The following is a 27,918-nucleotide window of genomic DNA, read 5'->3' as shown; positions in this document are numbered from 1 at the left end:
AGGGCAGTCAACTTCACAGAACCCCAAATTCCTCTTCCTTAACACTGCTGACGTTTGTTTTTAACGTGTACAAGGATTGAAGCGACCCAAATAACGTGATATTAAGCCACTGGAAAGCTAATTTTACTCCAAAAACCGTGTTTTTAAACCCTGGAACGCGAGTGGGCTAGTTTTGAAAACCTGGCAACCCAAAGTACTCTTGCAACAAGGTCACAGGTTCGATTTCAGGGAGTTCAAAATGTGTAACTTAACGTATTTTAAGCAGACTTGGAGAAAATCCTCTCTCAAAAGTTCTCTTTATCTAGTATTAACTTCAATTTGCATACTGTTCTCATTGAGTTCCTTCGGAGTAACGGAAAATAAAAGAGTTTGAGTTTTTAAAGTTTATTCAAAGATATTCCCTACAGTTCTATTCATTTCATTAAATGGCACAGATAAGCTGCAGCGAGTTAGAAGATAATGTTTCTGTTTGCATAATGATTCCAGAGCCCTGAGGGCAGAAAACACTTCTGACATGGATATGGCAAAGACTCTGCTTCAGCAAAAAGTTCTGTGATGGAAAGCACCGCTCGACAAAGCTTAAGATGTATGACCCACGTAATCTTGCTGCTAGTTTCAAGAGGAAGTAAAAATCCTCTGCTATTTCTTCTTTTCCTGCAAATACTTCTTTAAAGATATTTTTAACTAAAGCTGGGCAACGAGCAAACGATTCTCTACGTCTCTTGTGTTGCCCACAAATGCTCGCTCAAACATACCTTTAGATAGTTCATTGATATTATTTACTCACCCTCATGGTTTGCTCAACCTTGTGACTTTACATTTTCTGTGGAACATCAAAGATTATATACCTAATCGAAGTCTGTGATTTCACTTTTGATTTGAACAAAGGGAATCAAAACATTATGGTTAAAAAATTCATTATGTAACTGCATGTCACTGTGCATGTAAAGCCACTTTAAACTGGCTGGAACACATTATGATCATAAACAATTAATTATAAGCGTTCTTAGTTTGGGTGTGAAGCTTGGTGATGCTCTTCTTTATGAAATGGCATTTCAAATGGGCCCATTGTCGCATTAACTATCTGAATTTCCTTGCTGCTGCTTCTGTTTCTGCTGCTGCTGCTGCTGATATGACCCTTATTTGCCTGCTCTGTAAGCATAAAACTTATGTAGACTTTACTGGAAGGACATTTAGATCACTAATCAAACTTCCATGTAAATCACATATCACATGTTCCTAGATCCATGGCCTTAAATAGTCTGCCTCGAGAGAGACAAGCTGTCAACAGAAGCAAATTACTGAGAAAACAACTGTAGGACTGGCTAAAATTAAAGTTCATGTTAGTCTAAACCATTATTTTCTCTTGTAGAAGGTTAATTTGTTTACAACAAAAAGTTCTATCCACCTTTTTCTTCACATAAGAGTGGGTGCGGTACCATTTGTACATTTTATGGGTTTGGCTTCCAGTATATATCCGCGTCCAGCTATTTTTAGCTACAAAAAAGGTGGTTTTGCTGCTTGATATTGCAAATTGGTGTGTCTTGCAATATTATTTTATTGTATTATCTTAATGCAACACTGAACACACTGGTTTGTAGTGCAACAGTTTTACCATTTACTTGAAAAAGTAACTCAGTACCTCTTGGCAAACTGTTAGTTGGTCACACATTAGTTCTTAATACACTGTCTAAAAGGGAAAGTTCAACCAAAAATGAAAATTCTGTCATTAATTACTCACCCCCATGTCGTTCCAAACCTGTTAGACCTTCATTCATCTTCAGAACACAGATAAAGATATTTTTGATTAAATATGAGCAGTGTTGGGGAAAGTTACTTTTAAAAGTAATGCATTACAATGTTGAGTTACTCCTTAAAAAAGTAACTAATTGCGTTACTTAGTTACTTTTTATGGATAGTAATGCGTTGTCACTTTTGAAATCTGAGCAGGGCTTGCTTGTTGGTTTTTATTATAAAAAGTTCTATTTTTGGCAAATGTAAAAGCATCGTCACACCAAAAGCCTCAGGCTTAGAGAGCAAAGTAAGTAAATTCACGTCTATACAGTAAACCGCAGAAGAAAAAATGTCAACTTTCCAGTAAAAAAAAGGAAAACAAATGTTAGATTATCTTGAGTAATTTTTGCTTATTAGTATGGATGAATTGGATAATCGAAGGTCGGCAGCAAAGACATCGGTTAATAAAATGGGATTAAATACATAAAGGATATATGTATTATTTAACATTTTTAATTATTGCAGGTTTGCATTGAATTTCACTGTTTTCATTCATTTTGAGACATACCGTATCTGTTTTTTAGTGAGTAAGATGAATTAATGCACAATTCACATTTATTCTAGAACTAAAGTAACATCTTACAATTTCTCTCAACATGAGAACAGGAGAGCTTTTAATCAATAAATTGGGGGGGGGGGGGAACTGGCGTTGCTTATTTGAAAAAGTAACTCAGATATTTTCAGATATTAAAAAGTAATGCATTACTTTACTCATTACTTGGATAAAGTAATATTTTTACGTAACTTGTGTTTGCTTTACCCCCAACACTGAATATGAGAGCTTTTTGACCCTACATAGACAGCAGTGTGATTTCTATTCTTTTGTGTAAAGGTCCTTGCACACTTAGTCCAAAATTTTCAAATACAGTTTTTCTTCGTATTCGTCATCCTAAAAATTTGTCACGCACAGAAACCTTGCACACCGAGTCCGATGCATATTAATTAATCCGTTGCAGAAAAAAACGCAAAACAATACAAAATGGACTCAAGCAGTAAAGATGATTTTGTTGTCCTCTCTCTTCTTCAAAAGAAGGAAAGAAAGAGGAAATATGGGTCTATCCAATCCAGAGATATAGAGATGAAGGAGAGTTCCACCTCTTTATTAAGGAGCTGTGGGATTAAGTTTACTTTTGGATGTCAATGGATCAGTTTGATCCTTTGCTAGCGATATCCTCCTGAGACCCAAAGAAAAAAAGTGCCTCTTTTTTGTTGTTTTTTTGTGATTTCCTACATCCTTTGGGTTAAAAAAAAATTCTACAATTTAGAGTTTTTACGTTTTGTTTTTATTTTTAATTTTACAGCATGTCCACTGTAGTGGACCACAGGACCATTTTAGTTCGAAACGACAGCCAAACTCAGACAACAAAACTGTACAGAATATGGCTGTAAAGGGATATTAATCCAACATTTATGTAACAAAAACAAAACAACTGAAATCAAGCATTTTCCATAACTTGCAATGAGTCTGTTACGGCGCTGTGCAGGAATTTTGGCCCACTCATCTTGGCAGAATTGTTGTAATTCAGCCACATTGGAGGGTTTTCGAGCATGGACCGCCTTTTTAAGGTCATGCTGTGGGCATCTCAATAGGATTCAGGTCAGGACTTTTACTAGGCCACTCCAAAGTCTTCATTTTGTTTTTCTTCAACCATTCAAAAGTGAATTTGCTAGTGTGCATTGTCCTTCTGCAGAACCACAGAGTTCATTCATTCATTCATTCATTCATTAAGATGGTCCTGATGTCCACTATAGTTGACATTTAAAAAAGGATGATATTTTGAAACATAAACAATTTAACAGCTTTGAAAGCTAAATGTATTGTTACTGACACTTTAATAAACAAATATATATGTGATAATAATAGTAAAAAACATGTAAAAAAGCTAAATTTTACATATCTCTGTCCTTCCCATAAAATGTGCTCATTTGCATGTCGGCCATTTTGGATTCAGTGTAAGAAGTGGTTCCTAGCATGCCAGCCAATCAAATGACATATCATTAGAAAGCCCAGGATGTCCTCTGCACAGTACAACAGGACTTGACAGAGTAGCTCAAAAAATTCAAAGAAAATTCATGAAAACACAAGGTCCACTACAGAGGACATAAGTCAATGGGCGGGGTCTCGTGGAGCTACATATTCAAAAGAAGAACACCAACCTTGTTCTGCGAGACGAAGTGGACCAACTTATCAAAAACCATTCTGGATTTTGGTGTTCGCTTGTTTGAACCCAATCCAAATTTTTTTTATGATGGATAAAAGTTTCGGATGCAGTGTGTAAACGTGATTGACACAATGTGAGGTCGTATTTATTTTTTAACGTGTGAAAATTTCAGACTCAGTGTGCAATGAACTATGCGTGTTTAACGAGAGTACCATGGCGCTTGCATAAACTCACGGATGAGATGAAACTATTGAATAAAGTCATTATTTTAGTTTCCTTGTAGCTTCATAAAATAAAGGTTGCACCACTGATGTCACATTGACTATTTCAAAGATGTCTTTATGATATTTTGGGGCCTTGAATGTGTGAGTTACATTGCTGTTTATGCAGGGTCAGAAAGCTTTTAAATTTCATCAAAAATATCTTAATTTGTGTTCTAAAGTTAAAACAAAGATCTTATGGGTTTGGAACGACTTGATGGTGAGTAATTAATAACAGAATTTAATTTTTGGGGTGAACTATCCCTTTAACAGAGGCTAGGTTTATAAAACTGGCCCCAGAACACCATCAGAAAAAGATGTGATATGATTCTGCCATATTTACACACAATCACCCAATAATGGACACAACTGTTTTTCCATGTGACCTGTAAATGATATTTGATTCATTCTGGAATCACATTATGACAAAGATGATTGGCTGATGACACCACATGATCACGCACAGTCACTTAAATATAACTTAAAAAGTAGCCGAAACTGAAAGAGGGTGTGGTGCGTAATTAGGTTAAATTCAGTTTGAAGCTCCAATAAGCAACAATGATAAAACATCTTTATATAGTAAAGTCCAACTGTAAGCAAATAAATTAAGTCCTGGATAGTCTATTTTAATAATTCAATAAATGTAATTTCACAAGAAAATAGTCTAGGCATTTGTAGTCTTCAACTAAAAGAACCTCTGACCTTAATCTAAATGTGTGGACAGCACCCATGTCCAGTGTTTCCTTTAGTGTACCGTAAAGTAATCAGGAAATAATATATCATGCAAATGATGACTGTGATGCTTTAATAAGATCCGTAATGGATCATTTACATTAAGCTGAATGGAACAATAAATTATTTACATTTTAACAGCTTTAAGGACAATCATAAAGCTTTATCTAAAAGCCTGTGCCTTAAATTTACAACACATTCGTTATTTAGAAAAACCTACTTGTATTGGGAAAATCTTGTTAACTTTCTACTGGCTTAATGGAATAAATAAAACAGTTTTATATGAGATCAACTCATATAGTTTAATTAAAGTTTAATAAAAATACTACTTACTAAAATAACCCAGTGGCTTTTTAGCATTTTTGTTTTCTATTGCACATCATTACATTCATGAAATCGGTTTACAACAGTTTGTTGCCTTATTCTACTTGCTTGGCGTAGACCCTTTAATCGCCTGCTTCTTTCCTTGTGCTGGGCAGGAAATTCCAGAAGAAGAGCTACTATACTTTGTTATAGATGCAGAACGTTTCCTGGAAACGCTTGCCTGGTCTGACTGCTTGATCTTAGGTGTAACCAGCTGAACCTGTGGCATTTTCGAGGAAGAGGTGGGACTGTTTGGTGTAGAGGGTCTCTGGTGAATTTGTGTTGACCTAACTGGAGCAACTCCTCCTAGGGACAATTTTTCAAGAGATGGAGATGATGCAATGCTAGGCTTATTCTTCCCCAGTGTTTTTTCAAGTGGATGTCTATGCATGCCAGCTTTAGAAGCCCGAAGCCCAATTGAGCGACTGCTAGTGTCTGCTTTGCAGATGGGTAACTTAGTTAACCCTCCTCTAGCTTGAATAGGAATTCTGGAAGATGCTTGATGTGGTTGCTGGGATAAAGAACAGAACATTAATTAATGATATTTCTCTTAGTCCAGTTCTCAAAACTAGTTTTGTGCACTTGGTACAGTAAGAAATTCTTACCTTCCTAACCTGACTCTCCAGCTTGGGTTTTGCCTCTGGCAGCTTCTTGTTCATCTGATTTGTACAAATATGTTCCCCTTCTTGTTTGTCATCAATCAGAGCTGTTGGGTGACATGTTTCCTTTTTATGCCTATTGTAAACATTATGACCCAGCTTATTCTCTTTAGATTTCCTATCATTTGTAGTCTTTGTTTCTGTAGGCTCAGTTTTGCTCATCTTTGTTTCTTTTCTCAGTGCAGCGCTTGGTCTTACAGGATCAGAATGGTTCAGCTCTGTCTCTTGAGAGACAGAATCCTCTAATTGCTCATTCACATGCTCTTCAGATTTCAGGTTTGATCCAGAATCTAAATCCGTCAATGGGTTTTGCAGTTCCTCACTCTTAGGCAACTCTTGGGACTTTGTTACCGTGGTCTTCTCTAGAGGTACACCTGCTTTATCTTGCAGTATTGAGCTCCTAAATTCACTGTCTGTTGCCGATTGTGGGATAGAGTCCATTTCTGAAGGTTTGAGCTTTAGTTTTGGACTTTTCCCAGACTGTGAGTCCTGTAGTGGCAGATTAGTAGCAGTCTCAGATAACTGGACAGATTGTTCCTCAAATATTGAATCTAGACTTACCTCAGGTTGGAAGTTCTGCAGTGGTGGGTTTGCAGTTTTCTCAGCTAACTTTACAGATTGTCCCTCACACTTTACACCTTGACTTACTTGAGACTCTAAATCCTGTAGTTTTGGTTTTGAATCTTTCTCAGCTACCAGTGCAGACTTTTCCTCACACAATAAATCAAGACTTTCTTCAGGTTGTATGTTCTGTAGTAGCTGTTTTTTAGGTTCCTCACACACTAAATCTGGACTTACCTCAAGTTGTAAGCCTTGCATTGGTGCTTTTTCAACTTTCTCGGCTAATACTACAGACTTTGAAACCTTCAGAGATGCACTTATCTCATTTTCTTGCAAAGAGTTACTTATCAATTTGCTCTCTACTGGCTCTGACGTAACTTGTACTTGTCTGTGAACACCCCCATCCAGTCCAGTGTGGGTTTTATCTTCAGACTTTAAAACTACCTGGCAACTGTCAGCTGTCATTTCTAGTGTGTGTTGAAATTCAGGCTTCTCTTGTCCTGAATCATTTTCTTTCAGGTTCTGACTGCTCAGCTCAGATTGCTTCTCATTTTCCAGGACTGGCTTCAGTACCTGTGGTTGTTCATTCAAGCTTAACGTCTCCACTGAGTTTGGTTTCACTTCATGATCTATACCATCAGTCTCTGACTTCAAACCAACTGTATCACTGCACTCAAAGTATTCCTCTAAAGTTAAAGAGTTGAAGCAACTGTTAGGAGTCTGTGAGACATAGCAGGTTTCACTATCTTTGTCTGGTAGTTTACTATCATTTATTATGGTACCTTTGTCTCTTGTTTGGAAGTCAGCAGATAAGAAATTGAAAACAATGCTGCAAGATGTTTTTATAAGTTTTGGAATAAGCAAGGTCTGTTTGTTATCCAAATCTGTACTGTCTTGAGCTGGGGATGAATTCGAACAAGGAACTTCCTGCTCTTGTTGACGGGTTTGGATTGAATTATCCAATGCATTTTCAGCCACAGGGCTGAAACACTCGTAGTATTCTTCAGACAATGAAGAGGTGCTGGAGCCACAGTTAGACGTCTGTGTACCATTCCAGCCATTTTGGACTGTAATTGGTTTTGTATCGCCGTGTTCTTGAGTTGCAATATCATTTTTGACTTGGTCATCCTGGCTTTGCTTAACAGAAGGAGTGTCTTTGATTGCAAATGAGTCATGATGACTTTTGTCGGATGATTTCAAGTCAAGACCATCTGAGGTTTGGGCAGGACAGTTCAGAGGTTTCAGAGTATCATCTTGAGAGACAGATGAAATTGTATTGATAAAGTCTTTCCCTGTATTAATGTATTTTCTCTGTTCTTTTCCCATCACACCTAGTTGCTCTTTATTTACTTTTTTACAGGCAAGCACATGCACAGCTTCTGGCTTCTCCAAAGTCGAGATAAGATTCTCACTCCGGCTGCTTCTTTGATGTTGATTTTGATCAAAATTCTTCTTCACTTCACCTGATGTTTGTTTCTGAGCTGGAGCTTTGGGATCAGAAGGAGTTTGGAATGTAGGTCCAGGACAAGCCCTCAGAGATAAAGAATCCTTGAATCGGATGGCTTGAGAAACTTCAAAAAGTTCTGAACGTGTTAGGTGAGCTTGCAATGGCTTGTTGTAGTCTCTTATGTTAATGAAACCAATGACATCACTCTGTGGTTCCGGATCAGGCCAGGTCGGCACATAATTGATCATGTTGGCCTTTTGCAGGTTGAGCAGTCCCGGGTGAATCGGTGGCACCGCTGGTGTGTCTTTAATTAGTTTGATGACTTCCGTCTGATTCTTGAAAGTGCTGTTCTTGGCACTTCTCTGGTCAGATACAGGTCCGTTGGTATTGAAAGCACAGTTGGAGACTAGAGAGTATTTTGGGTTAATGAGCTTGAGTGCTGTGGTGGCTGAGGGAAACAGAGTGGGTACCACTTGAGGGAGGAACTCACTTGACAGTTCAGGCTCACTGCTCAGATTAATTTTGCTTAGACTCACTCTATTAGATATCATATACATGTCCTGAAACAATAAGTCAAACGCGTCGACTGCTTGGCCTGTGAGAACCGTGATGAGATTTCTGTCCAGTCTAGAGGCAGACCATGTGAAGCTGAAAGCAAAGAACACATTTTTAATTGTAACGACTACTTTAATCAATATATTTATGGATGCATTTCGAATGTACTAGAATCATGAATTAGGTTAAGACTGATCTTGTTAAACAGGGTTGACCGGACTTACCTATATGACCCTGAGACTGCTTTGTCACCATCAATAAACATAAACTTCTGGCTTTGGCTTCCAAACACTCTTTTTGAGGATCGGCTGAAAAATTCTGCGCCTCTGATGCTGCTCACTCTTAGGTTCTGAGGGAAAAAAATCCATGGCATATAACTTCAATTAATATATATTAAAAAAGTCAAAGACTCTTTACTACCTGGAGAAATGAGAGGCCAATGAAATATAACTTTCTTCATTCAGACGAATACAATTGGGGTTATTTTTAAAAATGTCCTGGCTTTTCCAAACTTTATGATGGCAGTGAATGTCTGCTAAGATTTTGAAGTCCAATAAAATACGTCCATCCATCATAAAAAGTACTCCACGCGGCTCTGGGGGTTTAATGAAGGCCTTCTAAAGTGAATTGATGCGTTTATGTAAGAAAAATATTCGTATTTAAACCTTTAGAAATCGTAATCTCTAGCTTCCGCTAACCAGCGAAAGATGTGGGACGTAGGTGTAGCATATGCTTCGGTGAGAATCTTGCAAGAACCAAGTTTTGTTTACAGCAAAGGAAAACCAGTCTCCTCTTGGCTTTTATTGAAATCCTCTGATATTTTTCTTTCTAAATCCTTGTTTTCTACTTCTAATTCGTCACCAATGTTTTGTTTTGCTCTCTCCACTGCACTTCTATGTTCATCATGGTGTCCGCTTACGTCATACATCATCTGCTGAAACGCCACTCTCTCGTGAACACGTGTACGACAGTTAGCAGAAGCTAGAAATTAGTTTATATAGTTTTATATAAGGAAATTTGTAATAAAAGTGGAGTATTTTTTATGATGGGTGTATTTCCGCTTTATTAGACTATAAACATCTTAACACCCATTCACTGCCGTTATAAAGCTTGGAAGAGTCAGAACATTTTTTATTATGACTCCAATTGTATTCATCTGAAAGAAGAAAGTCATATACACCTAGGATGGCTTGAGTAATCCTAGTCACGGGTTAATTTTCATTTTTGGGTGAACTATCCTTTTGAATGAGAGTGTTCATAACTCAAGATGACCCATTATGATCTGCAAATGCCTTTTATTTTTGAGGTGCCTTTCGATGATACACAGACAGAAGCTAATATTGCAAATATTCAGGTCAAATGATTCACATAAAAAGTTATAAATATATATATATATATATATATAACAGAACATCTAAATGGAATGTTTAAAATACATTTTGTACAGATAAATCATGTTTTATTGTATATAAACACTACATACATTTAATTTCTTTAAAACAAATCTCTTACCATCTTCAGATGCAATCTAGGATTCTATGTCATTTCAGAAATGTGTTGCAAAACTTTCTATCATCAGCAGAAATCTGTTTCTGTCTCTACAGAAAAGTGTCAAGAGTCCTAAGTGCTCATAGTTGCCTCAAGCTGTTTGAAAATGAGATTTTCTGATTTGAAGTACTGCATGTTCCAAAAGTTATCTCTCAGTGGGTTGTTTCTGCTCATTAAACTGCAGGCTTTTAATAATCAGATGTTTCTTTTCTGCTAATGAATCATTAATAAATCTTCTCAAATTGCAGGCCAAAATGAGTTTAGAATATGAATTGTGACATACCTTGAGGTGTCCAGTGTGCATGCCTGCTTTCTCACACATTCTCAGGAAGTGCTTCACTCCGGTCGTCTCCAACATAATGTACACGGAGACTTTCCGCCTGTAGCTTGCATCCAGGAGATCTTTGAAGATGTCAATATCCGTGAACAAGTCCATGACAATTGCAATAACCTGTAAAGGGACAAGTATTCATAAAAAAACAAGAACTGTGTGATATCTATCATACTGGTAATGATAATTCATGAAATGATGAAAAAAACTGGTCATCCTTGAAAAACTTAAACAGACGATCTGGAAAAGTGCATGGAACACTTGAGGGCTATTGAAAAAATACCCTGTGGGGTCCAAAATTGCCTCCCAAGAGATTTAATTTACATTTCTTAAGATTTGAAAACTTGCATTAGAATGTTATTTTATTAATTAATAACCAGTTGTAACTAGCACGGGTATGTTTGTAGCAATAAGTAATAATACATCGTATGGGTCAAAATGACTTTTCCTTTTATGTCAAAAATCATTAGGATATTAAGTAAAGATCCATCAAGATATTTTGTAAATTTCTTACTATAAATATATCAAAACTTAATTTTTGATTAGTGATATGCATTGCGAAGTACTTCATTTGGACAACTTTAAGGACGATTTTCAATATTTTGATTTTTTGCACCCTCCAATTTCAGACTTTCAGTTGTATCTCAGCCAAATATTGTCATATCATAACAAACCATATATCAGTGGAAAACGTATAAATCTCATTTTAAAAAATTACCATTATGACTGGGTTTGTGGTTTAGGGCCTGTAAGAAGTGTTTTATAATTTTACTTCATAACTGTCAAAAGTCCAAAGTTTCAGCATTGCCCATCCCTACACTTTCAAAAAAGGTACAAAAGCTACCTTTTCAAAAAGTACTAATATGTACCTTTAAGTTACCAATTTGTGCCTTTCAGGGGTAAATAAAATACAAAGCTGTACTCTTTAAAAGGGTACTGCTCCAGTGACAACTTGTGTCCCTTTTTTCTTGAGGGTGTACCGATCAGAGCTCTGATAATGACATCTGACTGTTTTATGAGCTAGACAACACGTGTAGATCTCGACCCTGGACTTTGGTCAGTGTCTTCACCAGTGGTGAGTCACAACAAAAAACACAAACTGGTAATAATATATAACATTCATCCCCTACCTTTTGTGCTTGTGAGATCATTTTTCTAACGACCTCTTTAATATGCGACTGACCCTCATAAGGGGGCTGAGTGTACACTTGAACGCGAGTCACTCCGCGGTAGGATGCCCTGTCCGGCCACCCGATGTCCAGCCGTGGGATCGAGCGGTCCGAGCGGTCAGGCCAGTACTGAAGAGAAATCTCTTCTCCATCACTTTCCCCGAACAGTTCAGCGGTATAATCAGGGGAACCCGGACTATACACCTCCACAGTGTTGAGAATCCTCTCAAGTTCAAGGTCCGATAGAAAGCAGCGGATGTTGTTTGTTTTGATGTAGTCCTCAAAGGCGTCCTGTCCGTCATGAATGAGTGTTTCTAACGCGAGTCTCTGCTCTTCACTGTAGAAGAAGTCCGGCTTGGACTCGTTGGTGCGATTGTTGATGTTATTGTCATCGAGGCACTGGACCTGCGACAGTGCCATTATTTAAACTCAGCGGTTTTTTGAACAGCATTTAAAATGTATTTGCGTAGATTAAATCGTTTAATTAGTAGGCTATACACAAAAGTCAGACGCGTGCAGTGTAAGATCCAGTTCCCTCGCTTCTGCTCATCAGTTGCTCCTGTCAAGAATTAGTGTGTGTTCACGCACAGATGCAAGTGCAGGTAAACTTGCACACCTCAGTCACATGACTCGCTATCAACCAATGGTAAGTGAAACCCAACAAACTTTATGGCGTTTATACAAACTCACTGTCCTAATCGCCGTTCAGTAGTTGTTGTGGTCGTTTGAATGGAAAATAAGCGGATATGTCGTTCTAGACGTGTAAGTTTAAGTTTGTACTGTATGTGTTGATGCATATTACTTAATTATAACTGTTTCTTTTTGAAATGGTTAAAAGTGAGCCAAAACAACGCATTTCAGAGCAGGCTGCTCTGTTCTAAAACTTGACTTTTGAAAACATCCAAGAAGCAGATAAACAGCTATTAAATATACATAACGAGAAAGTAATTAGTATTTGGATTCTAATATGTGTTAGTAGATTGTTTTCAGGAAGCATCATCAGTCGGCCATATTGGCAGCACTTAACGTAAACAATGCCACGGAACCAAAGACAACTGGCATATTTTGCTGATTATTGCTGCTGAAAGTGGTCAGTTTGTTATGTTTTGGGCTTTACTAATCGGTCAAACCGGGACAAACATTTGGAGTAGCCTACTATACACTGCCAGAAGTTATAACAAATCTAGGAGAACAGTGCAAAAAACTGAGGAACAAAAGGTGTTTGTGGTTGGCCAAACTGAACCAGGATTTCCAGAGCAAGAATCTTGACAACATTCATGTTTGTTCTTATCATTTCCAGTCAGGTAGGTGAAATATTAGGCTAATTTGTTAATTAATACTGCTTGTACGTATCTTAACCATCTATTAACTTTAGTTTGTCAAACTATTGCGCCCTTTCCTGCTTACTAAGTCCCTCTCTATATGATTTAGCAGCTTCCACACAATTTTTCTGTGGTTTAGACAATAAAATTAGCAGAACAACGTATTCAGTCGTACATTAATGCTGTTGTTTACATCTGAGTATCACCAATAGGCCGTGCATCCGGGTAACTAACTAAATTGAGATGCAAGTGCAAACCCTCTATACGTTCTTCTGCTAATTTATGCTGTCTAAACCACAGAAAAACATGTGGAAGCTGCTAAATCATATAGAGAAGGACTTAGTAAGCAGGAAAGGGCACAATATTTTGACAAATTAAAGTTAATAGATGGTAAAGATACATATAAGCAGGATATTAGCCAAATAATTCACCTACCTGACCGGAAACGATAAGAATTTGCCCTGGAAATCCTGGTTCAGTTTGGCCAACCATAAACGCCTTTTTGTTCCTCAGACGGTTTTTTGCACTGTTGATTTGTTATAACTTTTGCCAGTCTTTAGTGCTCCTAATGTTTTACCTGGTCTGACCGATTAGTATAGCCAAAACATGACAATAATTGACGATTTTCAGCAGCAATAATCAGCAAAATATGTGAGTTTCATTGGGTTCAGTGGTATTGTTTACATTTAGTGTCGCCAATTTGAAAGATGAAATATTCCAGAAAGTGCACCATCATTTTTTTTCAAGTTTAGGCATTTACTTGCTTGACCTGATAAACATATTATGCCCTACCTAAAGATTAATGAAAGCTTTATGACATGTACACACTATTGTTTTAATATTCATCTATTTTCAGTCATCATAATTGTAATATTTACATCATCAAAAGAAAATAAGACAACAGTTATGAACAATTTATACACAGAAAAAGAGTGAAATAAATATAACAATTAATTAATGATTGTTTCGAGTTAATTTCCAAATTTGTGAGCAAAGTGCAGTAAAGAGATTGCATTAATACAATTCAATTTTTTTTTCCCTTTTTTATAATGGTGCTTAATAGTTTAGGGCGTTTGTCCTAGAAAGCTGACAGGTGTCATCTTAGTGTCAACAACATGATTATGCTTTAGTAACTGTAGCTGGATAAGTTCATTTCCATCTGTTCAGCTTGATCATTCCTGTCGTATTAAACCAATGATATGTACACGCAGTGTTGTTATTGTCCTTCAGAGTCAGTGATAGATGGGCTGAACATACTCAGGGGGGAAAAAGCCCACACGGCCACGGCAGCGACCTTTCCAGCGCTGAGAATTGGAGCAGTCCAGCAGGTCTATGACTTCACCCTGCTGGAAGTGCAGCTGGGAGTTGTGCTCTGGATTGAAGTCAAGCAGGGCATGTGCGTGATGGGGCCTCTAAAGGGAAACAATAACAGACAAAGGTCAGTATTGTTGTGCCTACCTTTACATTTTCCACATTTAAGTTCTTTTTGACGTCGTACTTTACGTGCCTCACCATCACGATTACACCCGAGATAGTTTTTGTAGTTTTCATAACTGATAAGTTTGTTTTTCCTGATGTGGATTACATGTCATTTGGGTAATTGGCAATCAGGTAGTTGCTTAATTTATGTGGAAAGTATCCTTGACAGGGTTTCTAAACATGGTTCACTCAAAGTAAGCATTTCTGACACCTCTGAGTACAAGAATCTGAATACAAATACATTCCTATCTCTGTGGCATCTGAAAAATGACATTTATTTGTATATATTTGCTGATTTTATTTCTCTATGAAAGCAATATTTTTGCTCTTTGGTTAAAAAACATGCTATTTACAGTTGAGGTCAAAAGTTTACATCCCCCTTTTAGAATTTGCAAAATGTTAATTATTTTACTAAAATAAGAGGGATCATACAAAATGCATGTAATTGTTTATTTAGTAGTGACCTGAATAAGATATTTCACATAAAATATGTTTACATATAGTTAACAAGAGAAAATAATAGTTTAATTAATAAAAATTACCTGGTTCAGAAAATTTGTTTTTTTGTTGTTGTTGTTGTTGTAGTTGTTGTGATAGTTGTACATGAGTCCCTTGTTTGTCCTGAACAGTTAAACTGCCTGCTGTTCTTCAGAAAAATCCTTCAGGTCCTACAAATTCTTTTGTTTTTTTTTTAGCATTTTTGTGTATTTGAACCCTTTCCAACAATGACTTTATGAATATAAGATCCATCTTTTTACTCTGAGGACAACTGAGGGACTCATATGCAACTTTTACAGAAGATTCAAATGCTCACTGATGCTCCAGAAGAAAAAAACAATGCATTAAGAGTCGGGGGTTGAAAATTTTTGAATGGAGATGTGTACATTTTTCTTGTTTTGCCTAAATATCATATTTTTTAATTTAGTACTGCCCTTCAGAGGCTACGGAAGACAGTTTCAGAGAATACTAAAGTTAAATTTACTCTGATCTTTAAATTCAAAAAGTTTTCACCACTTGACTCTTAAAGCATTGTGTTTCTTTTTAGAGCATCAGTGAGTGTTTGAACCTTCTGTAATAGTTGCATATAAGTCTCTCAGTTGTCCTCAGTGTGAAAAGATAATTCTCAAAATCATACAGTTGTCGAAAAGAGTTTGTGGGTCCTGAAGGATTTTTCTATCACTAAACAAAAAACGCAGTTGTGGATCATTCAGGTAACAACACAGTATTAAGAATCAAGTGTGTTTAAACTTTAAAATGAGGTCATTTTTACAGATTGAACTATTATTTTCTCTTGTGGACTATATGTAAACATCTTTTATGTGAAGTGTCATATTCAGCTCAGTACTAAATAAAAAAATAACATGCAATTTGTATCACAATAATTATCATTTTGCAGTTTCTGAACGGGGAATGCAAACTTTTGACCTCAACTATACAATTCAGCAGTCATTTTAAAAGCATTTAAATATGACATTTTAATTGCTGTTGTCACAAAGCTACAGCCATCTTACCCTTAGTGTATGTTCTGTTTCCCTCAGAAACACAGTCCTTTCCTTTGCTATGCTGTTGGTCTTGTAGAAGTCCACAAGCTGATTTAAGGAAGGAAAGATCTCCTCCCAAACAAAGTAATAGCCGTCTCTATCCTTTAACACCTTGAAATGCTGTACATGATCCCCATAGCTGGTCAGAGGAGACAGAAATATAGAATAAACACACAGCTCTACAGAATATCAGGATACTTACAGAATAAGCCTTTTAGGAATTTATTAAGTGACCGCAAAAACTGGACGCTTAGAGGGATAGTTCACCCATAAATGAAAATTCAGTCACTAATTACTCACCCTCATGTTGTTTCAAACCTGTAAGAGCTTCGTTCATCCACAGAACTCAAATTAAAATATTTTGAAGGAAATCTGAGTTCTTTCTGACCCTGATCGACACTATCGAGAACTTCTCTTTCACATTTATTGACCCTTATGCACAGCATATCCTCATAAACAGCGTTTTTTGTCTTGAGTGAATGTAAACAGGTGAGAAAGATCTTTGTTCGGTGATAAAGAGAAAGCCGTCTAATTGCCTGTCATTAATGTTAATCAAAGAACAAAAGAAAATCATTAACTGACTGAATATCTTTTATAAACGTAAAGAGGATTAATCAGAATTTTATTTATGAAAAGAAAACTATGCAGTGTTTTTAAACTTTTGATTTCAATTTCTGTACCTGACATTTGTTCCGTTTTAATTATTTATACTACTGCGAATTGATTTATTTGTTCCTACTTTATTACTTGTCCTTCACAATTTAATGTTTGAAATTTATATTAGTCTACTTTTTGGAAAAACCATATAGGCAAAAGACAGAGTAAATCTGTTTGACATCGAAATGTTTGACTCAAAACTTTTTAATGGATTTTTTTATCTTATAAGAATTAGAATCGAAAAGCAGAATCGGAACTGGAATCGGAATCGATAAAATTCATACGATACCCAGCCCTAGTTCGGAACGACACGAGGGTGAATAATCTATGACAGAATTTACATTTTTGTTTGAACTATCCCTTTAAGTCAATTTTAAAGGTGCAGTGTGCCATTTTTGCCACTAGTGGCTCCGAACAAAACTGCAATAATGCTGTTTTTAAATAGGTTTTCCAAACCAGTTTTAGCATTATTTGTCTTATAGTATTTATGAACATTTTGAATTAGCTTTTATGTTCACATTTTCAGGTTTCATTTTAATTTTAGTAATTTTAGGTAGTTAGCCAATGCAACATTTCTTAAATCAAATTTTTTGATTTTATTTTATTTCCGCTTTATTTCAATGAATAAAAACATTTTAGTTTTAGTTGACAATAACAACCCAGTTCCAAACACTGTTTCCTCGATCTGCCGTGCTTGTGTGTACATTGAAGATGTACAGTATGTCAGCAGAACATACAGTTCTGTTTGTGCTACAAAACGTATTAATTTACAAATGCAGAAATTTCATTGCGTGGGAATATCAAACAAATTGGCAATTCCCTAAAACACACACACACACATGTTGGGTTTACATGTTTTATGGGGACATTCCATAGGCGTAATGGTTTTCATACTGTACAAACTGTATTTTCTATGGCCCTACACCTACCCTACACCTAAACCTAGCCCTCACAGGAGATTGTGCACACTTTTACTTCATCAAAAAAACTCATTGTGTATGATTTATAAGCCTGTTTCCTCATGGGGACCTGAGAAATGTCCCCACAAGGTCAAAATCTACTGGTATTCCTATCCTTGTGGGGACATTTGGTCCCCACAACGTGATGAATACCAGGTACACACACACACACACACACACACACTTTTAAACCAAAACACTCCACTAAAAGAATATGCTGTTTTTTGCAGTCATGACAGGTTTCAAACAGTAAGGTTCAAAATATCCTCTTTGCACAGTCTTATTTTTACATTTTAGGATCTGCAAACAGCTATACTTAATGCAGGCCAAACATGTCACAACAATTAGTCAGCAAGTCTTCTAAATAAAGTTTTGATGTTTCTTTGGTTGCGTTTGAGTAGAAAGCTCATTGACGTCTTTAAGAGACTTTGCAAATATTCTCTTCAAAGCTGTGATAACATTTAAATAATTCACTGTTTGAAACAGCAAACTTTCTTCCAACTGTATGACGAAGGCATGTCTAAAGATGAATTGCGCTTCACGAATACTAATAAGACATCTTGATATTTCAGAATAAAGTAGATCAAAGGCACAAGCGTGAGTCATCCCATCATTTTTTTGTGCGCTCACAATGATATATATCTCTGTGCTTTCTGCAGCGCAGCACTGATAAAATCTATTTGTCACTCAGTTTACCTGAAGTGCCAAGACTTGTTCACTTTAAGAACGTGCAAACCGTAATGTTTAAGAGCTTGCATTTCAATAAACCTAAAAGCTTGTGACTTTCAATGTAAAATGCTGTACTTCCTCAAAAGCTTCCTGAAAGTCAGACGTAGATTTTCATCATGTAGTGCTATTCATGGGCTGATTAAACTAGTCACAAGCACAGGCTTGAATTGAGTCACAAGTCCAGCCAAATGAGGTTGTTTTAACAGAAATAAAGTTCAGCAAGGTCAGTCCACTTTGATGGCTTGATGGTTTCTGTGCATGATGTGCTGGTGATGGGGTTTAAGTCATGGGTGAGGTCAGAAGCTGAATTAAATATAGATGTGCATGATTTGGTGGTTCGTCAGCAAAACCTGTCGTTTCTCTTAGCCGTCAGTGTCATTAACAATGACCTACATTCAGTGCCTAAACCTTCATAGCTGTTGTGGTTTGTAGCAAGGTAGGTACACGGTGCATGTGTTGAGGTAACAGCAAATGGCTGTGGTATGTTGCATTGTCTATAGTTTACTGCTCTAACAAAGCTGTTTCTTTTGAGTCACTGTGATTGACAGTTTAATCATTTTTACAGTCCAATGGAAGCTTTAGCTCTCCAATGCAGGATTACCTGCTTGCTGGCATTCTCTCTTTTCATTGAAGATGATTGATAGGCCAAAATATTCTTTACTTTGAAATCATTAGCAATAATGAAACCACATGGTGAGAAAAATTACATAGGTTGTTCTGGATGATTACTAAAGTGTTGCTATAGGTGTCTGCTTGGGTGTTATGAGTGGTTGATTATACTTGCAAGTCTTGTGACTGCTGAGGCGCTTGCTATTGTGCTGGGTGCTTTCTAGAGCATTAATGCTAGATTTTTATTGTCGGCCAAGTAAAAGCATCAAATAACTTGGAAATAACAAGCACAACTTTTTTGAACAAGACCCACTTCTAAGCAATTATGTATGAATGTATTAGTGGTGTTTCCTCTGAGGAGGCAAGGAAAAAAAAATGCATGAGAAAAAAATCCATAGTACAAAATATTTCAATAAAAAGTGTATAATTTATTAGTTTTTCTAAAGACACACTGTTCAACAGCGACACCAGCAGGTAAAGTTACAATGAGAATTTCTCACGCCTCCCCTGAGCCCATTAAATTTTAACAGACTCCCTAAAGCGTGACGTGATTTTGTTGTGGGGTAATTGAGAACGAATAGAGGAAAGTCATATGTGAAAGGAGGCAATGCCTCCATCACAATATGATTGGATGTGACTTGTTATGATCGGCTGTGATTGGTTCATGCGATAAATCCCGCCTCTGATTTCTGCAAATAAGTCTGAATGAACAAGATAATGGCTTTGATGTGAAGACTAATTAAAAACGGCTCACACACTTAAATATAACCACTTTGTTATGTCAAAAGAAGTATTAAAGTGGCATGAAAACATGATCAGGAGGAGTTTTTAGTAAGTAATCTGCTTGAAAAAATTTAAAGTAAATATCTGTGTTTGTGACCAATATTTATCGAGCTTTGATGACGGATGATCCGAAATATTCAAAAATAGTTAAAAGTTAACTATCAAAAAGAATAGCTGAACATACGCTCTGAAATAAAATATATTGTTTAAATTATAACTGCCTTATTATTTTTAAATAAATGTAAAAAGTTGATGAGATTCATTCTTGGCTTAAATAAATAGAATATTGATTACATTGTTGATGTAAAAATATGAAATATAATTTTTTTTCTCTTTTTCTGATGTTTATTTAACCAAGAAAATGTGACTGGGATGGGAATTTACAGTTGGTTAAAAAAAACTGTGAGGACCACACCACTGGTATGTATGTATGTATGTATTAAAAATTGTGAAAGGCAAGTTTTATTTAAGATTAGTGATTTGTATTTTCAGTAGTAATATGCTTGCTTTATCAATTGCAAACATGTATATAGAGTATGCTTCACTATGCATAGAATAATGTCATTGCAATGGTCATTTAAGCCATCTAAACTTGGTTTTGTGGATAAGTCAGTCAGTGTCCCACTGTAAGATGGAGCAGATGGTTCACTAGACATTTCACAGCTGAGTTATCTTCACCAATCTTCATTCGGCCTAGTGGAGTGACAGGAGATACACAGCACCTTCTTTGTACACCCTTAGAAAAAAGGTACAAAGCTGTCACTGGGGCCGTACCCTGAGGTACAAAAGCTAAAAGGTACACTTCTGTACTTTATTTACCTCTAAATGGTATCAGTCTTTGACTAAAATGTTAGTCTGAGCTATTTCAACTGAAAGAAACTGACTGATCTTAAAATATATCAGTGCCTTTGTTTTGTCTCAAGATGCACACCAGTAATGTTTTTTCTAAGGCGTTTATAAAAATGACTTAAATGTCTTATTTGAACTATGGCCTAATCCTGGTTTCAGCTAAGCCTCGTCTATGAAACCGGGCCCTCATTTACATATCGACCAATGTAATATAGTATGCGCTGCACAAATTTGCGTAGTCGCAAATAAAGAAATGAAGCCACAGTATGTTGAAACCCAGAGGTCAAAAAATGAAGGTTTGCTAGAAGTTTTGATAGACCTGGTATTTGTGTGACTGCTAGTTGAGGGTTCCAAGTCATCTTTTATTTCCTGAAGCAAATTTAAAAAAAAAACATGGCTTGGCAAACGATATGTTCGAATTATGCGTTTTTCTGGCATTCCAAATAAATTTATACAAAAAAAAAAAAAAATAAAATCCTCTCCCTTCTATCACACGCTCCAGGGTATGTGAGCGGAGCGGAGTGAGAGCGGAGCGCGGAGTGGAGCGGTGTGATTTTGAATGGAGGGAGGAGCGGATTTTTGAAAAGTCGGAGCGTCGTGGTTTTCACTCGCTCCAAGTGCGCTCCACCATCGCTCCATCATAAGTACAATTCATGCCAACGGTCCGTAATATAACTGCATAATAAGCAGGCATTCACATGTTAAACATTTAGCTTGATAGAGATGGATCACTCAAATCAGAAAAAATGTGAATGGACATGAGCGGTAAATTATAGTTCACAAGGATTTAGTTTGTTCCTTCTAGATACTGAATATATTCAGGTGAAAGCCTCATTTAAACATGTGCAGCACTTATTCACACGCAATCGCTGTGACAATAATGCATTAAAACAAATGTAATGGTATCCGATTTCGAATTATCAGAAATCTGTAAGAAATGCAGCGATCCATATGTAAAATAACTGACAAAAATGTAGTTATTTTCATTACAAACCTTGCACTGCATAAAGCAGTAGTTATACTCTTTTAATGCTGACAATGTTATTAGCTTGGTATGTGATAGGTACAAAGTTTGCACACTATTCCAAACTCTCCTGTTGTTTTAATATGTGTTATGAACAGGACCGTTATATTTAAAACATAAGGCTATTTCTGAATGTTTTGACGCGGAGCGAAGGCGGAGCGGTGTTTCTGATATCAGTGAGCGAGGAGTGGAGCGGGAGCGGAAAATTGTGAACCCGGAGTGGAGCTGGAGAGGAGCGATTATTAAATGCACTGAGCGCGGAGGGGAAATTGTTGCCGCTCCACTCCGCTCACATACTCTGACACGCTCTCTGTTCTCTGCAGTGCCTTCAAATAATGGTGCAAATGCCAGTAATTTGATGAGCACAAACTTTAAATGGGTCATCGGATGCAAAACTCACTTTTACATGTTGTTTGAACATTAATGTGTGTTGGCAGTTTGTGTACACAACCACCCTACAATGATAAAAATCCACCCTGTGTTTTTTTTTAATCTTTAAAAGTAATATCCCATTTTTAAAATCAGGTCATTCTCAGCTTCTTGTCAGTGTGACAACACACAGACAGAGGCCACTCCCACGATAGTTGATTGACATGAGCGTCTTGCCTTAGACCCGCCCTCACCGAGCTGAAACAGTCCGACTCCGATCGCCATTGTGTCGACTCAGGTGCAGGGGGAAGACAGAAATGTCTCCGATTGAGCGATTGAGGTGTTCTGTTGTTGGATATAATATATATATATATATATATATATATATATATATATATATATATATATATTAATATAATAATGAACATAGCAGTAGTCATTTACTCCCGACATCTGAGCCGCTGAAGAAGCAGACTATAACATTACTTTCGTTTTTAAAAAGGAAAGCGCCGATCCTACATATACATATGCATCTATTCGAGCGAATCATTCGTGATGCAGCTTCACCCAAGGTAGAAGTGAGTATAAGGGTTTTTTATGCATCTTTGCAAACGGCCTTTCTTAATAATGTGCTTGTTGGCAAGTTTTGCCGCTAAATGCGGCTAAAGTAAACATTACGGCTCATAATCCCACATCAGAGAGGGGCGGGGCGAGCAGAGCTCATTTGCATTTAATGGGACCATGCAATAATGGGACCATGCAATGGGTGTTTTTTTAAACTACTATTGAGATTTTTTTTACCAAAGTATATTATAGACTTTTCATTAAGACCCTAAAGAATCATATAAAACTGGGCATCCGTTGACCCCTTTAATAAAACGCATTGCTTGATTCGTTGGAATACTCTCCAATAAATTTTGCGTCTGAAATGGAAGCTTCTATAAATGCATATTGAATAAGGTCAACCGCAAAAATAACTGTGTCAAATAACCTTTTCAGTGCTAATTCTTCACTTTGCGTCTTCAGTAAAACCTGACCGTACAATTTTAATGCCAAAAGGCGGTTTGCGCTGGTGCAAGCTGTTAGTAAAACTGGCCCTTAATGTTTTTAAAAGAAGTCTGATTTATTTGATCAAACATACAGTAAAAACTGTAATATTGTGAAATATTATTACAATTTAAAATAATCCCAGCAGGCACACAACAGCATAAGACATTGATATTTGGTTAAATCTCAGTTGCGTCATCGGGTGAGCAATATTCACTATCTATTCAACGTCTAATGTCAACCTTAATTTGATGTCCAACGTCCAATGTCAGTTGGCGTTGATATTTTGTTGTTTTTAGCATAGATGTATACACGTAGATTCCTAATTTGCGACTGTTTCTATGGCCCACTATACATAAGTCGTCCACCATATTGTTATGATCAACTTGTAGTCATTCATCATAGTAATCAGTGAATATTTGAAATCCTGAACAGCTGTTCCAAGATAGCGGACACATCTACATGCTTGGAGCGGTTAAATGGGGAATCTATACATATCTATGGTTTTTACGTTGCGTAACCAAAATCCAACTTTAAGTCAACGTCATCTACTGACGTCAACCCTATTTTCGTTCTCAACCAAAATGCAACGTCTGTCCGACTTTGGAGTGCAATGTCCACTTGACGTTCGGCTTCTATTTTTATTTTTTTAAGATTTATTTTTGGCGTTTTTGCCTTTATTACGATAGGACAGATCAGAATTGACAGGAAACGTAGTGGGAGAGAGATAGGGGGCGGGATCGGGAAAGGTCCTTGCGTCGGGATTCGAACACGGGACGCCCAGAGCGCAACGGTGCTATATGTCGATGCGCTGCCCACAAGACTATCGGCGCCGACCGGGTTCTATTTTAATATATTTTAAAATGTAATTCATTCCTGTGATGACAAAGTTGAATTTTTAGCACCTATTACCCAATTCAACATTGTCACATGATACTTCAGAAATGATTTCAGTGACCTCAGTGTACATCACCCAGACTTTGCGTATAGTTTCTAAATTATGTTATCAACGATAATACAGAATGATTTGTTTATATCGTTTTATTTTTACTTAATATACATTTTGCCAGAAATTTAAGGATTAACTATAGAAAAAAACTTTGTAGAAAATACTGCTTTCTGAATTTATACTGAAATCAATGCAGGCTCCGTGTTTGAGTTGCCACAGTCGTAGACATCAACATATCTCAGCATAAAACACTTAACTGTTCTGTTAATCATACATATTTTTATATTTTAAAATGTCTTTTAGACACGTCTTGCACAATAAAAATGCTTACTCATGGTATTTAGAGCAACTAAAAAGAGGAAGCTGTCATGGCCAGACATTTGTCATTTCTGAAAATCCCCAAATGTCTTTTTTAAAATGGTTGCATTTATTGTCTCAGTGGAAAATGATATATTCAGAGCGCCTAAGGTTTATTATGGTCTCTTCCTATTAATTAACCCAGTTCAAATCTGGATGCCGTTGGACATTAATACCCAAAGTCATCAAAGATTTAGCATGCTTTTTTAAAATCAAAGGCGTTCCAGGCATTCACATTGCTCATTTTGCATTATGACCTTGATTTGTCATCTAAAAGCTTTTATGAACATTCAACTAAAACACCAGATTCATTGATCACAGAGATCACACCTGTGTCAGTCTGATTAGTAATCTGTATCCGCCAACAACACTCTCTCAAGGAATGCATGGAGAGCTGCGTCACACATTAGCCCTGGACCTGCAGACCAGCTGCCAATTCCACTTTTCCTAGTGCACTGTGCAGTCATTCAATCTCACAATAACCCAAGCTGGTGCTTCCACACCTGAGGCCAGCCCTCGCTCAAGACCGCAGTGCTGATTATCCCAGCCAGCTCATTCCCGGGATCCCAGACAGGCTTGTGCTCTACGATCCAAACCCAACTCAGCCATCAAGAAGTGGATGGTAACGAGCCAGACAGAATAATAATGTGATTCCAGCGCCAGCGCACTTGATGAATTTTAAATGAAATCCCCGCTCCGACGTAATAGCTTTCTGATGCTCTCATTTTCAGACAGCTTCATGGTACATTTTCTTAAGCAGGAGGGGATATCGGCGTCCTTTGCAAAGTAGGTCAGATGCGTTTTGATGGACCCTACAATTTTTCCTCATTATTCAATTTCTAGTTATGTTTTTGTGAGGCATGTAGCAAACAAATTACAGTGACCCCAACAACAGCGCAAACAACAGACTGTGTTAGGAAGGTCGGGATGTGTCTTACCTCACCGACATGGAGAATTCTCCAGGTGCACTCTCACTTTCTCTTACTACAAAGCTTCCACACTCCCGCTGACGCAGTCGATTCTCGGCAACATGTCGGGAGATGCGGCCCGCAAACCATCTGTGGGCAAGATAGCAGCGCTATTAGACATGCGATAAACGGTTAGAAAGGTCACTGTAACTTAAATAGCATTGTATGTTTTATAAACACTTATGATGTGGAAAACTAGAGGACATTTCTGTATTAAAATGTTGCTCTTTCATAGCTTAGCAGACACTGATATTTCTGCTAAAACTTCTTTCCAAGATTTTTAATGACTTGGAAAGAAGTCTCCTATGCTCACCGAGGCTGCATTTAATGGTTACAAAATGCAGTAAAAAGAGTAATATTGTGAAATATCATTACATTTTTTAAATATTTTAAATGTGATGACAAAGCTGATTTTTTTGTAACTATTACTGCAGTCTTCAGTGTCACATGATCCTTCAGAAATCATTCTTTATATGCTGACTGGCGCTCAATTGTTATAAATTATTATTGATGTTCAGTTATTCTTAAAAACCATTTTTGCTGCTTAATATTCTTGTGGAAATCAGACTTTCTAAAGGATTTAAAGTTCAAAAATACAGCATGTATTTGAAATCTAAATCTTTTGTAACATTAGAAATGTATTTAATGTCACTTTTGATCAATTTATTGCTTCCTTGCTGAAAAAAAGTATTAATTTCAAGTTTTGAATGATTCCACAAAAAATATTAATTTGCAAAAACAGTGTTTTCAACATTGATAATAATAATATTTTTTATATTTTGTGTTTATGTTCACTGTATATAGCTGACATTGCAGAATAATGTAAATAAATAAAAACAAAATGGCTCAAAAAAAATGATTTGATGAGAAATATTTTAGTTTGTAATAAAAATTCTAACATATGTGATCCTGGGTCATAAGGGTACATTTTTTGAAATTGAGATTCCGAAAGCAAAATAAATAAGCTTTCTATTGATTTACAATCTTAAAAATAATGGTTCCGAATGGGTGTTTTTGCAGTGATGCCATAGAAGAACCGTTTTTGGTTCCCCAAAGAACCTTTTTAGTGAACAGTTCCTCAAAGAACCATTTTAAAAATCTAAAGAACCTTTTTCGACTATAAAGACAACGTTTTCTGCATTTAAAAAGGTTCCATAGATGTTCAAGGTTCTTCAAAGAACCATTGATACCAATAAAGAACCTTTATTTTAAGAGTGTATTGTTAGGATTTGAAAATCTGAAATCTGAGGGTGCAAAAAAATCAAAATCGCCTCTAAAGTTGTCTAAATGAAGTTTTTAGTAATGCATATTACTAATCGAAAATTAGGTTTTGATATATTTATGGTAGGAACTTTACAAAATATCTTTATGGAACATGATCTTTACTTAAAGGTTGTATCAGCGATTCTAGGCTGAAACATAAAGTGTCAAATTCAGCTGACCTTTCTTCATGATCCGCTCGCTGCCTGCCCCATAAATTGGCTGTAAAAAAAAACGCTTCTCTCTGGTCAGCCTAGGGTCCGAGATATGCCAAAAAAACAATCGGTGCTACCAACGATTCCACAGAAAAACAAACAGTGTTCCAACCAATCAGCGTCAGGGGGTTGGTGTTGTGGACTTTCGCTCTGCCTCCCTCACATCCCTGCACCAGTACGAAAGTCCACAACACCAAACCCCTGACGCTGATTGGTAACCTTTAATATCCTAATGATTTTTGTCATGAAAGAAAAATCTATCATTTTGACTCACAAAATGTATTATTGGCTATTGCTACAAATATACCTGTGCTACTTGTGACTGGTTTTGTGGTCCAGGGTCACATATGATAATACAAATTTGGTATATTGTCATATCTGAGCTAAATTTAAAATTGACATGGTCTTTTTCTCTGAAAAAAAAAAAGGTCTGTTCCTGAGAATCTCATTGAGACAATAGAAATCATCTTACATTTTCTCTTTGTTCCTAGGGTGAATCAAGACTATACCCACCAAAGTCAATACCAAGTCAAATCGATACTTTCCAAGGTTTACAGACATTAAAATTGTACTTACGTGTGTGGCCTTACGCTGATATAGTTTTTAGGTACGTAGCCCTTCCTGTTCACCAACTCTGCTGTGTACCAATTAGGATCATCTTCCATATTAGTGATCTAGTAGAAGAATAAACAATAAGAAAATCATACCATTCGGCAAACGATGCATAAACCAACACAAAACTGCTCTTACCTTGAGTACATCTCCTTTCTGAAAGCTAAGCTCGTCACTTTCCGTGGCACAAAATTCATAAAGAGCTACTGCTTCCATCCTGAGCTGGAGGTGAACTCAGACCCCAGAAGATCAATATGGGTAGACGTCCGACCACAGCAACAAAATACCGAAGAGAAGAAAGGATGAGCCCAGAGAGCATCCACACTGAAACAGACAGTCCGGAGACACGCTCACTGTCAAACACCGCACCGTGATAAATGAACCAAGAGAACAAGCATGAGAATGTGTGTGGGTCTAAAAGAGAGAGCGGCAGAAAAAGCAAGTGGGAGGGAGGCAGGGGTGGCAGTTCCTGTCTCAGCGTGCTCTAATAGAAGGAAATACAGCTATGTGAGAAACAGGAAAGTTAAAAAAATGATGGGAGGATGACGAAAAGAATGGTCTCTGGAAAACTTCCCCTCATCAGAGAGCCGGACCTGCGTATTACAAGT

General features: G+C 36.9%; 2 protein-coding genes across 2 annotated transcripts; both read right to left on the bottom strand.

The window, feature by feature from the left end:
* Window positions 1-5,004: 5,004 nt before the first annotated feature.
* On the bottom strand, window positions 5,005-12,134 carry fam83ga (family with sequence similarity 83 member Ga). Its single transcript, XM_073833278.1, has 5 exons — window positions 11,543-12,134; window positions 10,365-10,532; window positions 8,758-8,882; window positions 5,917-8,626; window positions 5,005-5,822 (listed from the first exon to the last, which is right to left on the bottom strand). Exons 1-5 carry the CDS (start codon window positions 11,999-12,001, stop codon window positions 5,373-5,375), a joined length of 3,912 nt encoding a protein of 1,303 aa, XP_073689379.1. The 5' UTR covers window positions 12,002-12,134; the 3' UTR covers window positions 5,005-5,372.
* Window positions 12,135-13,719: 1,585 nt separating this feature from the next.
* Window positions 13,720-27,702, bottom strand: grapa (GRB2 related adaptor protein a). Its single transcript, XM_073833269.1, has 5 exons — window positions 27,449-27,702; window positions 27,275-27,372; window positions 25,194-25,313; window positions 15,894-16,062; window positions 13,720-14,315 (listed from the first exon to the last, which is right to left on the bottom strand). The coding sequence occupies exons 1-5, from the start codon at window positions 27,524-27,526 to the stop codon at window positions 14,136-14,138; spliced, it is 645 nt and encodes a 214-aa protein (XP_073689370.1). The 5' UTR covers window positions 27,527-27,702; the 3' UTR covers window positions 13,720-14,135.
* Between the last annotated feature and the right edge of the window lie 216 nt (window positions 27,703-27,918).

The sequence above is a fragment of the Garra rufa genome, chromosome 1, assembly GCF_049309525.1.
Source record: "Garra rufa chromosome 1, GarRuf1.0, whole genome shotgun sequence".
Lineage (NCBI taxonomy): Eukaryota > Metazoa > Chordata > Actinopteri > Cypriniformes > Cyprinidae > Garra > Garra rufa.
Note: the sequence above shows the minus strand (reverse complement) of the source record. Positions and strands in the feature narration are given on the sequence as shown.